Genomic DNA, 14272 nt, shown 5'->3' with positions numbered 1-14272 from the left:
GTATATAATGACAAAATCAGTTGGTACGCAGTGACAATGTTCGTCGTTCCCAAAGCGCGAGTGCACGTGTCTTTTATAACAGTTTGTAGTCACGTACAGGGGTGATTTACTTAGGTTCAGGACAATGATTTACCTCATACACTGTACATAAACAAAAGTACTGTAATGTTAACTGCTAATCAAAGCACCTACAATGATATAAATAATAACTAAAAATCAACGGGGAACAAGTATACTGTATAGCTAAAGTAAACATACTGTTCTTAACATTGTTACTAATAAAGATAAAAACACATAGTTTCATCGATTGAGTTCTCTGACTGTTAGCGATGTTTTTGACCACAATCTTGATATCACCTTACGAAATTTGGCCAGCTTAAAATATTTAGGTTAGACCTAAATTTATCTACTGAGTTAACAATGAAAAATTCTCTCTATAGGATGTTCGAAAAATCTGGAACCATAGGTGATATGCAGCTCGGACGTTCGAGCTTAGTTGACTAATACTTTCCCAGAACGTTGGATTGATAGACGTGGCCACCAGGAATGGGCCCCAAGATCATCGAATTTGAACTCCCATGGTTTTATTTTTCTGGGGATTGCTCAAAGTACGTATTTACAAGGATGCTGAATGTCTGAAACAACGAGTTCGCGACGAGTATTGGATCAATGATTCGAATATGCTTCTCAGTATTCTAACAGAATTGGAATACCGTTTCCAAACTTGCTTTGGATTACAAGAAAGCATGTGAAATATATTCTATAAAATTTGTTGGAGTGCCTAGGGTTTCAAAGTACTCAAACACTCTATATAATGAAAACATTAATATAATGGGTTAATATAAACGGATATATTAAACATTCTAATCAATAAATTTAATGAAAATAACATTAATCATATATAGGGAAACGGTTCTGCCTGAAATATCCCATGCATTAACCATGAAAATTTGCTTTAACAAGAGTAAACCACAATCTTACAATTGATCAAATCTCTAACAATACGAGTTTATAATTTGTTTAAAAATATAACAATTAATTAATGAGGTTAAGTTATTAATAATGCTTCATTATACATTATTACAGAAACAGTCCATCGCATTGTTGTCTCAGATGTTATGCCAGATGAACAACTGCAGTTGTTTGTAAAACATGTAACATGCTATAATATGCAGAGCAGATACAAGCATTTTACTGACGTAAAGTACATGTTTTACGGTAACGAATTATTTAATTAGTACTTTTACAATATCAAAAGAAAGAATTTCACGAGTTGATACGCAGAGAAGAAAAATGAAGAGATTGAAAATCATTGCAAATATTTTTTTTCTAGTGTAATAAAATCTTAAAATTTTCAGAATGGTTCATTGTAACTAGTTTTTATAACGATCATTAAATATATCATATTCCACGAAATATTCACCTTATAAACAATGAATAAAACCACATCAGTAGAGCTGGGGAGAGACTCCATTATTTAAAAAAAACAAAACAACCAGAAACTTTAAATAATATCACATTTATACTTATCTAAATTTCAGAATTAATTAAGTTATAGTCTAAGTATATGCTGTGGCCCAACAGTGGTTTTGTGTTGCATAATAAAAGGCAAAAATAAATGCATAATCTGAAAAAAAAATTACTTGTATTAATATACACATGTATGTGTAACAGTTTGAGATAGACACTTTGACAAGAAATAAACTAATATTTCTTACTTCCGTAAGCTCACCAATCAATGTGACATCATCTGAAACTTATAAGGGTACAAAGAGCTACAAGTAAGTTTACTGAGATTCCGTTGTTTGAAACAAAGAAGACATTGTTCCTGTCATACAAAATAGATCAATATAAAGTCATGACCTTTCGTCTTAGATATTCAGAAACATGTACTTTACGTCATATGAACCGGTACTCAAATTTTTAATTATTTAATAGTCATCTCTGAAGATTATTATCAATCATAAAAAAACGATTAATTTATTTAAGTACACTGTACAATCATAATATTTTGATATAAATGAATTAACACAGTATTTTATCGTATAAATATATAATGTCATCATAGTATACTTGCTCTGATATTACGGCTACGAAAATTTCTTGTAATACACTAATAATGCATACTTTGGTACATGTTAGTGTTACTGTTAGAAACATCTGTTTGAATTTACAAGAACCCCACAGATTTATGGTTCTTACTCATTCACGAACACGTAACACAAATAAAATAGAATGATGGATGGATGAAGAAAAGTTTAAGTTACAAAGTAAACATTTTGAAATCACTGTAAGTGACCTACCTCAGCCGACAGGTTGTAAGAACCCTTCAGAACCAATTTCAAAATCAGAGCATCCTGTCTGGCATCAAATGGAAAGTTCCCAGAAAGAAGAATATATGATATGACACCAATTGCCCACATGTCAACAGCACATGTATAAGGCCGACGAGCGACTATTTCTGGTGCAATATACTGTGGAGTACCACAAACAGTGTGCATGAAGACATTACCATTAGGTTTACGTGTGCTAGCAAATCCAAAATCTGTTATCATGATACGAGAATCATTTCCTGGGTGATAATACAACAGATTTTCAAGTTTCAAATCTCTATGTGTTATACCTACACTATGAAGATAACTTGCACCACATAAAATCATCTGTAATACTCTGGCTGCATCAGATTCCATGAAATACCCATGGGCTTCAATTCTGTCTAGTAGATTGCCACCTGTTGCCAACTCCATTACCATGTATATCTTATCATTGCTTTCAAACACTTCTATAAGTCGGATAACATTCGGGTGATTAACTCTTCTTAACACTGACAACTCTGCTTCAAAAGCTTCCTTTCCTTTCGGGGTTTCAATCAGTTTTATCGCGTAAGGTTGCTTTGTAATTCTGTGTTCCACACGGACCACTCGACTAAAACTTCCTTTTCCAATAACAGCTTTAATGTCATATCTTGCTGTGATTCTGGGGTCGTAAACAGTTTTCGAACAGGAACGCCTAACTTGTCCGGTTTTGTCTGTTTGGCGCTTTCGTTTGCCTTTAATTACAGAGCGAGAATAACCATTAGAACATGGATTACTAACCATAGTTATCTGGCGGCCAGTGCCAGTTCGACGACGCCGTCCTTTTTCCCTAGGCGCTTTCCTGACTTTCACTTTTGGAATGTTCACTTCATACACTGGTTTAATTGTACTTTCACATAATTTGTTATCAAAGTCACATTTTTTTTCAAGCTTACTGTCTTTACAACCCATTATGTATGTACATTACATAGGTTCTGAACTTCGTATAACAAAGAGTTAAATTATAAATTTAAATATTGTATAGTACGTATACAGATACTACGATACCAGCGTGGACTTACTTTACTGGTCAATTATGCGAAAAGAAGCTCAAGGTTCAAACTAGTCAGTCAAAATCTCTACTCTTTCTGCACACTTCACACTGATCACAATACTAATTACTAGTACGACAGGTCATATTCACACACTTACCGACAGGTTTACAATGAAGTTGTGCTTTCTTCGAAGAAAATACAAAATGACACGAAACGAAATCATGTAACGTCCGTTGAGAGAAAATACCGTCTTTCAATTTTTGGATTTGCTCTCGCAGAAAATTGAAGTAAAGCATTTTCCAATCCTAACAATGTTTTTATTCGACGGCGCGCGAGCCACGATATTCCACCACATCCTTCCGCTGAGACCTCGCTAGTAATGATGTCGTGCGTCAGTGGTCTTACTCGATTGTTCAAAGGGCATATGCGCAAATTATAGGCAAGTGAGAAAAGAGGGTAGACCCTATAAATTATAATCACTTAAACTTACTGAGAAGAAGGCGGATGTCCTTTGTGTGGTTTTCATATATATCGCTCCTCTTTAAGAACGGTGTAGACTACACAGGAATCGTGAAAAATAAATTGTACACACACGCACACATATATTTGATAAGAGCTTTAACTGAAAATGAAACATTCCAATTTAGTTATGTAAAGTACAATGATAAGTGTCATAAGAATTACTTTTTTTTTGCTAAATAGATAAAAACTTTTTTATACGTAGGGATCAACTTTATGCATATGACGTATTTGTCAGTTAACGTGAAAAAAATTATTGGAATAGACTTGGTTTGTTTTTGTTTCTTTGTTTTTTGAATTTCGTGCAAAGTTACACGAGGGCTATCTGCGCTACCTGTCCCTAATTTAGCAGTGTAAGACTAGTCATTACCACCCACCGCCAGCTCTTGGGCTACTCTTTTACAAATGAATAGTGGGAATGATCGTTACTTTATAACGCACCCATGGCTGAAAGGGCGAGCATGTTTGGTGTGTTGGGGATTCGAACTCGTGACCTTCAGATTACGAGTCGAGTGCCTTAACCACTTGCCGGGTCATAGACTGGGTACTTGAAACTGTCGCTCTGTATATCAGTAATGGATATTTTGAGATGTAGTTTTGTTAGTTTCTTTTAACGTGAGTCTAAATATATAAAATTTAAACATTTTTTTAAACGACAAAACTACGGAAGGTGTGTGTTTTCTTCTAGCAAAGTCACATTGGGCTATATCCTGTGTCCTCTGAGGGGAATTGATCTCGGATTGTAGCGTTGTAAATCCGAAGATTTACCACTGTCCTGCTAGGAGACGCTATGAAAGAGATGGATGGCATAAGGCTGATAACGCTTAATTTTTCTCTTTGTTTATGCTGGAGGTTGTTGTATTTTAGAATAATACAAAAATATTCATTAAAAAGAAAACACATCTAGGTTTACATGAAAAGATTCTGCAACAATGATATAAAACAAAATGGAAAGATAAAAATAAAATTAACACAAGTACAAAAAAGGGGTAAAATAATAAACTAAAGACAATACAATGTTTTGAGTTTTGTACTATATATTGCACTACTCACGGGCCAGTTTAAAATAGAATAACTACCTTTATTACAATACCGTTAAAGTACTTTTCATTGTACCAGTTGACTTTCTGTTGGCGACAGAGGTCCTCCTGGCGACCTTCCTTGATCTATCCCATCAAGGTCTTGTAAGTTTGGACCAGCTCAGTCTAGAGTCCTCCTTTATACTGAATCTGTGATGATGGTTAGAACTCCTTCCTTATATTACATTTCTCTTGGTTATAGAGAGCCTTAGGTTTTGTTAGATTTGCAGCCTACTCCAGATAGTGGAACTAAAATGTGTTTTTTGAGATGAAATGAGACAAGTTGTGATGGTACAGACAGAAGTTCCAGCTTTAACATCCTCTATGGTATTTCCTGTAGTCATTAGAATAGTGGTGGGGATGATATGGTAGAAACTGAGGTCTTTTCTTGACCTCGAATTCCGGTGTTGTTTTTGTTGCAACCATGGATGCCATGGTTTTAGATGTTCAATAATTATAGTTTGGAAGATTTCTTACCCTAGGAAGATTTTCTTTATTTTATGGACGAAATGGTCTGTATAGTGGTGGACACAAAACTGGTGCTGGTGACATCTCACGATATAATATCGTCTAATGAGACATATGAACAGTTTAGATTGGTTCTTCAATTTTTTGTGAGGGCTTTTCCTTAACTTGTGATAGCATAACGTTGGGAGTGAAGACTGGATTTTATTGACATTAAGGATCTGACAAGCACACATTCCAATAGCTTGACTGTTGGTGAGTTGTCAGTACCTAGTTGAGGTGGTGGTAAATCCACTGTAATTGATGCCAGAACCGCAGTTGTTTTGAATAGATCCTGCATATCTTATGCATCAGCAAGCAATTAATCTTCTTCAGTGGGTTCTGATGAACTAGATATGTGTTTGGCTCTCTATATTTTAGGGATTATTATGTAAGTAAATTAATGTATTCGTCGACAAATTTACAGAAGGGCTGTGAAGTAAACTCATGCACACCACATGTATTTTAAGGATATTTTATCTGTCATAGAGGTATCTGCAGTGGCAAAGTAGTTTGAAGTGATCATAATGAATTATGCGTTGGATAAGACAAAAAATCAACAGTAGTGAAAATCCACAAATGCAGATTTGAAAATGGCATCCAGACTCCATGACTACTGCCCAAGCATGAAATAAATACCAAACCACTAGATTCTATGCATCAGAAGCTGCAAGGCTTCACGATGCAACCGTTATGACTTCTTATAGAACAACAGGATTTTCCAGTCTCGGTTACCATAACGGCATCATAAATGCAGACTTAGATAGGCTGTTGTTTTTTGTTGTTTTTGGAATTTCGCACAAAGCTACTCGAGGGCTATCTGTGCTAGCCGTCCCTAATTTAGCAGTGTAAGACTAGAGGAAAGGCAGCTAGTCATCACCACCGACCGCCAACTCTTGGGCTACTCTTTTACCAACGAATAGTGGGATTGACCGTCACATTGTAACGCCCCCACGGCTGGGAGGGCGAGCATGTTTGGCACGACTCGGGCGCGAACCCGCGACCCTCAGATTACGAAGCGCACGCCTTAACGCGCTAGGCCATGCCAGGCCCTCTTAGATAGGCATAAGTGAAGGAATGATTGCTTCAACTGTATTTAATACGTGCGATCATTTGTTACACGGATGTCACCAGCTGTAGTCGGAGAGAACTGTCAGACACACGTACCATTCTTGTCAATATTGCAACAACCGCCTGAAGGTTGATGATGTGTTTTGACAGCAGCAAATTGAGCTAGTTTAAACTGGCAGGGCCTGAACTGGATCTAACTATCAACTTGGACAAATAGAACAATCAAACAATGCCTTACGATTATAATTACTGCTTTGGAGAACCACGGATTGAACATGCTACATGGATACAGGATTGATTTTCAACTAGCTGCTATCTAAGAAACCAGGAACAGCTTGGTAACAGCTATTCCAGGCTTAACTTTACGATGATAACAAAATACTTGAGTTTAAGACTGTAGTTTAGTTCTAAACAAAGTTGTTTGGGGGAAAACGTATCACCAGTGATCGTTGAATGGTTTTCACGTTTCGCCGAGTCTTGCAGCTCTCACGCTGAAACGGCAGCTCTGAGCACAGAGTTAAATGTTGATTTTAAGTTTGTTTGTTTTTTCATAGAAATTCCGTGACAGTTTGTTTTACCAAAATGGAATATTTATCTCAATGTATTTTATCCATTGGAAAACCAAACTTATATGTGTCACAAGGCTTGAAACATTTCTTACAACTCTGGTTTAGTAACAAACTTACCTGTTTGCGAATACCTTAACACTTTCGCTCCAGTGTCTCTCATATATGACTGACATGGTTTTATGGTAATGCTTTGCTCTATTAGCATATGAGTGACGCACAATATTTTGTTAAACCCATACAACATATTCACAATACTTTAACTTTATAAGAGGCTATAAGGCATATTCTTAAGCTTTTCTTATAGTTTTATAATAATGTATAGGAAGAAAAACACTTACTTCTATACACGTGTATTATGTCACAATACAAAAGTGAGTATATATGTGTGTATATTACAAAACAAACATTTGAAATGTAAATCCTTGTTGAAAATAATGATTTATTTTTATTTTTCAACTGAATTATTTATTGGAAAAATAAAATATATTTCTTGTTAGAATAAAAACGATGTGAGTGACATGACCGTGAAAGTAAATGGACTTTTATAGAAGCCAATATAGATCTAACCCATTTCTTGAAATTACCAAAACCCATATTTATACCTAATAACCCTGAATCTTTCTATTTTCTATTTAATATAACATTCTATTTAATATAAAAAATGAACTTGGGCTAAAGAGAAATTCCACAAGTATGACCTTGGGAATGAATGTGTTAAAATAGAAGACAAGCATTGTAAAAATGCTTCTAACGCATTGAAACTTGAGAAACTAAAGACCTGCTTGCGATTCAGGCAGTGATAAAGTCATTCGAGTTTGACTAACAATTACAAATGACTGACGAATGTTCTGCAATGTGATATATTTTCTTTGCGATCAAATAAGTGGCAAAACACCAATTTAATATGAGCAACGTATTCGACATAGCTTTGATAAAGGTGCTTATATTAAGCAGCTAGGCTAAAACGTGTAATTCTTCTTCATTCTAAACGTAATTTGTCTGCTTTTCACTAAAACTTATAAATACTGAAAACATAGGTGGCGTATTAATCAACTTTCTTTCAACTTACGGCTTAGATCGCGACATTTAGAGGAGCACCTCTTAGGTGAGGCCCGGCATGGCCAAGCGTGTTAAGGCGTTCGACTCGTAATCCGAGGGTCGCGAGTTCGAATCCCGGTCGCACCAAACATGATCGCCCTTTCAGCCGTGGGGGCATTATAATGTTGCACTTAATCCCATTATTCGTTGGTAAAAGATTAGCCCAAGAGTTGGCGGTGGGTGGTGATGACTAGCTGCCTTCCCTCTAGTCTTACACTGCTAACTTAGGGACGGCTAGTGCAGATAGCCCTCGAGTACCTTTACATGAAATTCAAAAACAAAAACTCTTAGGAGAAGAAAAATTAAAATATGTTTAATTTTAATTAGAAAAATAATGTTCGCATATTTACACTCATTTCATTGCATTTCTTTTTTTTTCTTCATATTCATGGATAATTTTCTTGGTGAGTCATTAAAGTAGATAGAGGCGCAACTAAAATAGTGTGTACAGAGCGCCAATTAACCTTAATACGCCCCTGCGTGGCAAAGTATGACCGGCTGATTAGGATACGTATGAGCTGTTTATACTAATGAAACTTATCTGTTTGGTTTATACGGTAATATGATGTTCATTATGTAAAGAAAAAAACCCTAATTCAAATTGATCAAAGTGCAAATAAAAGTTTTATTTGACAGTTTGACATTTGGAAACTTTCATACGCCCCTCAGTGGCTCAGCGGTATGTCTGCGGATTTAGAACGCTAAAAACCAGGTTTCGATACTCGTGGTGGGCAGGGCACAGATAGCCCGCTGTGTGCTTAATTCAAAACAACAACGATAGTGAGAAAAACAAATAATTTCAGTGAGTGTTTTCTATTTTTCATAAATATCTTATTTGGATCTTTTTGACTTTGCCTTAGTATAGTAATTCTTCTAGATCCTACCTGAAAGTGTGCATAAGTTTGTTTGTGATTAAATACAAATTTACAAGATGGGCTATCTGTGCTCTGCTCATCACGGGCAACGAAATCTGGTTTCTAGCGTTGCAAATCTGCAGACATGCTGCTTGCCTCTGGGGAGAAGTTTGTACAATAAAACCAATTAATACTTAACATGCATGAACATAGAACGGGCGAAGTTAAGTTAAGATTTCCTTGTCTTATTGCAATAAACTTATTGATATGGCGAGTAAAGGTATGTGCGTGAAATGTGTTTTAATAAACTATTCTTTCAATTCGGAGTAGACATTTATCTCCATTCAATGACATATTTTTGTGTTTTCTTTCGTTGAGGCTCGGCATAGCCAAGCGTATAAAGGCGTGCGACTGGTAATCACAGGGTCGAGGGTTCGAATCCTCGTGGCGCCAAACATGATCGTCCGTTTAGCCGTGGGGGCGTTATAAAGTAACGGTCAATCCCACAATGCGTTGGTAAAAGAGTAACCCAAGAGTTGGCGGTTTACACTGCTACATTAGGAACAGATAGCTCTTTAAAATGCTTATGAATATCTTGGCTAAACGTTTAAATATCTATATCCTGAAATGAAACACATAAATATTAATGTAGCTTTGTACGAAATTCAAAAAAATAAAAAACTTCTTTTCTTTTTTTTATAACTGTTTTAAAATTCACTCCGTTTCGTATGATTGTGAAACAAACACAATCTCTCTTGATCTCTGTTGTAAAATGCACTCCGTTTCGTATGATTGTGAAACAAACACAATCTCTCTTGATCTCTGTTGTAAAATGCTCTCCGTTTCGTATGATTGCGAAACAAACACAATCTCTCTTGATCTCTGTTGTAAAATGCACTCCGTTTCGTATGATTGTGAAACAAACACAATCTCTCTTGATTACTATCCTGGAATCGTAGTTTTGCCATTCATTATTTGAAACCCACGTTGGAGAGCTTCTTTAAGCCTATCTTCTAATACAAGCTTGAAGAAATAAATGAAAATAAATATCAATAAATAAACAAACCCAGTGTTTTCAGAAGGAAAGGCCCTCTTTCGTCAAGGGTGAAATGAAAGAATTGGTATTGGTTTGAATTTTACGCAAAGCTACTCGCGGGCTCTCTGCGCTAGCCGTCCCTAATTTAACAGTGTAAGACTAGAGGGAAGGTAGCTAGTCATCACTACCCACCGCTAACTCGTGGGCTACTCTTTTACCAACGAATAGTGGGATTGGCCGTCATATTATAACGCCCCCACGGCTGAAAGGGCGTGTATTTTTGGCGTGACAGTGATTCGAACCCGTGACCCTCGGATTACGAGTCGAATGCCTTAACCACCTAGCCATGGCGGGCCGTGAAATGAAAGTTAAGAGAAATCAAAACTAAGTTCAGGTAGTATTTAACGGATGTATATATATAGTTCTTGTGTTGAAACTAACATATGGAATTGTTTTCTCGGAGTGCACTCTGTGTGTCTGCACAGAGATATGTAAGCGCTCCCGGCTAGTACAGCGGTATGTCTCCGGACTTACAACGCTAAAATTAGGGGTTCGATTCCCCTCGGTGGGCTCAGCAGATAGCCTGATGTGGCTTTGCTCTAAGAAAACAAACAAACAAACAAACAAAAGATATGTAAGAGAAGTTTTGATTGAAGTGTTACACCGGAACACTTAAACAGTTGTAGTTTGCAAACAATGAAATCTTTTGAAGTCTCGTTTGTCACTTTTCTTTTTTTGTTTTGAGTTTTCTAAATTCCTAATGTCAATCAGAAATGCAACATAGAAGGGTTTTATAAACACATTTTCAATTGATATAGTAACAGAAAAGACACGTCTTAAGGACATTACTATACGAGGCTTTCAGACTTGTTGTCAAGATACTTACGTCGCTGTTAAAAGTAAGTAAAAACGCTCACCAGCGACTTTCTTTGATTAGAGGACGTCTTTCAATGTCAGAGTGCTTGGGCGATTGCGCTTCTACAAACGCTTTATCCCCAAAGTGTATAACTTGTAATAACATTCCCAACAGGAAATGACAGCGTTAACGACAAATTAATGCTCCTTGTGAACGTCATGTGTAAGAATTGTTATGTTTAAAGACTCATTCTGTTGACTTTAGACACGAGTTGAAGGGTTTACAATTTTTTAAAACTATATATGGTAATTTAATTATTTAAGACGAACACCGAAAAAGGGGCAATAGCAAAAACATAGTAATCACATAAGAGGGCTATTCAGAGTCGTTTTGCTGCTTTGCTGAAAGTAATTCAAAGAGTAATGTATTTAAAAGTAACTATCCTTTACAAATACACTTTATAAAGTATGTATGTATATATACATACGTTATAGCAGATTTAAATATAATAAACTGGGTTACTTGCGCATGTGTGTATATGTATGTATATATAAAATTGTGGATTTACACTACAAACTGCTAAATACGTATGCGTGTACTGAGCTAGATATGTATGTGTGTGTATTTCTTTATATATATATATGTATTATGGTGTATTTCTTTATACATATATATGTATTATGGTGTATTTAAACACACTATATTGAGCTAGATGTGTATGTCTAAACATATATATATATATATGTATTATGATTGTCACAATACATTATGTTATATATGTATTGTGTACTTCTATGTATATTATGATAGGTGTAATACACCGTGTTAGATATGTACGTGTGAATGTCTATATGTATTAAGGTGGATACAATACACTGTGATACATATATTTTTGTCTATGTTTTTCTATATATATGTAAACATATGGGAGATTTAAACACAATACCCTGAACTAAATATTATATTTTATGGCGGATTTTAACGTAATACGGTGTGTTAGATAGGTATGTAATTACGTCTATACCTAATATAGTGGATTTAAACACAATACACTGATGTTAGATTTGCATGTGCGTGTATGAGTTCGTTTTGATGGCCATACTTACATACTATTGTCCTATACCTAATTTCCATTGTGTGAAAAACGATAAGGCACCTCTTAAGTCTTCCGTATGTTAACAATAGGAACCACACTCTACGGGGATATCGACTTCAAACTTCGCGTTTAAATATACTAAAGACGCAAAAGTCCATTCTCATCGGGAGGCTTGACTGGCTTGTGATTTAATGGGATTACTGTGATTCCAATCTCTTCAATTATCTTTCTTTCCAAAAACAATCGTTGCTTTCGAAGCGTGACTGGAGTCGTTATCTTCAAGTTTACGTTTATTGTTTTGCTAACGGTGACAAGAGAACTGCCCAGCTTCAACTGGGTTAGAGTGTTCGCTTTAGCAACTGTAGCTTTAACGTTACTAAAGAGGGCGTCTCTTTCCCGAACAATGTGTTGTGTGAGTTTCTCTCTACGGATGAAAATACAGAAAACTTCCTCCATGGTAATACCGTGTCTACATCTTTTATCATCGCTGTTTATTCAAGCGAATCACAAGGGCGTGGGATCAAAACATTTATCTGATAACGAAAGAAATCGAAACCATTTGATGAGCTCTTCGTTACTTTCTTATTTACCGATTTAAGAGAGAGCACGTGAAGTCATCGATTTCAGTTAATATCATAAACATGAAAAAAAAACCTCTTCTGTGGTATTTCAGGATAACCTTTAACCTAAAGCTGATCTCTGAAATTCTGAATTCATCAATTTTTTGTTTTCACATCACTAATTCATTTTTATCTAAGTGTTGTCACAGTACTTGGAACTTCTAAATGCTTAATAGTCTCTGTTTCATACAAGTCATTTGTGTTGCCATCTCCAACAACTGGTTTACTTTGACCACACGACCAAGGTGCTTGTAACGAGAACAGGTCTGTATTGTACATGCTCGATTTTTACTGAGTGACTTACAGGGTGAATAGACTGAGTTGATAGTTAGCTTGGGCAACAAAGGGTTGATAGTAAGTGTTGTCCACCAGAGACAGAGCTTGTCGATCCGACCTAGTGGACAAAAGACACTCTTTTAACTAACTTGATTCCAGAGTTTAGTAAAGAGTTAAAACATCAGGTTATAACCCCTTGAATAATAGTTAAAGGAAGCCTAGTTTACTTAAAATTTAATAGTATACAACAGAAGTGTTCAGTTTAATTAACCAAACTCAAATCCAAAATGGAAGTCACAATTTTACGGTAGCTTCCTGTGAATCATGAATCCTCAAATTCATACAGGTACTTTGACTATTAGGCCATGCTTGACCCTCTAAAAGGACGAGTAAAATTGTCTGTGATGATAGGAAATAAAAATTATCGAAGAAAGTACTTTCACTGACTGTGACGCAACCAGATTTCAAGGGATCAGTGTATCCAAATTACACAGTAGCTATTGTTAACTACTGTGGGACTCCATGAGGCTGGGGGTCTCGAAGACCTACGGTTTTGATACAATCAATAAGACTTAAGGATTTATTGTTGTAACATATTTATTGCCTCTCTGTTTTTTGGAAATGGGAGTGGTTGCCATCACTGAAAGAAACCTGAATAACGTTTTTATGTTAACATAACATAATGTTTAGGAACAACAGTCAGTCCTTATCATTCATATATCTGTGAAGCCTTTTTTTAAACTCACTTAGCGAGAGAACAAATCATTTCTCAAGCATGACAAAAAAAGTGCTTATCATTACTGAGTTTGCGTCACATACACGAAACTGACGAAACGTCACCAACTTAAACCAGTTCACACTCTAACAGTTGCCCCAGCATGATCAGGTTGTTAAGGCACTCGACTTGTAATCTGAGGGTTGAGGGTTCGAATTCCTATTATATCAAACATGATCGGCTTTTCAGCAGTTGGGGCGTTATAATGTGGCGGTCAATCCCCCTATTCGTTGGTAAAATAGTAGCCCAAGAGTTGGCGGTGGGTGGCGATGACTAGCTGTCTTCCCTCTAGTCTTACACTGCTAAATTAGGGAGGGCTAGCGCAGATAGTCCTCGTGTAGCTTTGTGCGAAATTCAAAACCAACCAATCAAACGTTTGAAAGAGCTATAATATTAGGCAAAAGGTCTTGTCAACACTGGGTGTAACAGACATAGCACGATTGTTATATTCTTCATTTACTTTCACTTGGAAGTTCTTATTTATAATTAGATGCTACTAGGAAGGAAAATAATATTAACAAATTGAGATATAACGCTCAATAATAAGCAAATTGATATCATATTACTTGA

At 36.0% G+C, this 14272-nt stretch overlaps 1 protein-coding gene across 1 annotated transcript in view; it reads right to left on the bottom strand.

The window, feature by feature from the left end:
* The window catches only part of LOC143233163 (serine/threonine-protein kinase H1 homolog), a 41516-nt gene extending 37604 nt beyond the window's left edge, over positions 1-3912 (bottom strand). The window contains exon 1 of the mRNA XM_076469116.1: positions 2304-3912. Within this exon, the coding sequence (XP_076325231.1) occupies positions 2304-3266 (963 nt within the window). The 5' untranslated portion in view covers positions 3267-3912. The remainder of the gene's footprint in view (positions 1-2303) is intronic.
* Between the last annotated feature and the right edge of the window lie 10360 nt (positions 3913-14272).

This window comes from Tachypleus tridentatus, chromosome 12 (genome assembly GCF_004210375.1).
Source record: "Tachypleus tridentatus isolate NWPU-2018 chromosome 12, ASM421037v1, whole genome shotgun sequence".
NCBI classification, from domain to species: Eukaryota; Metazoa; Arthropoda; class Merostomata; order Xiphosura; family Limulidae; genus Tachypleus; species Tachypleus tridentatus.
This window is presented reverse-complemented; position numbering and strand designations above follow the sequence as displayed.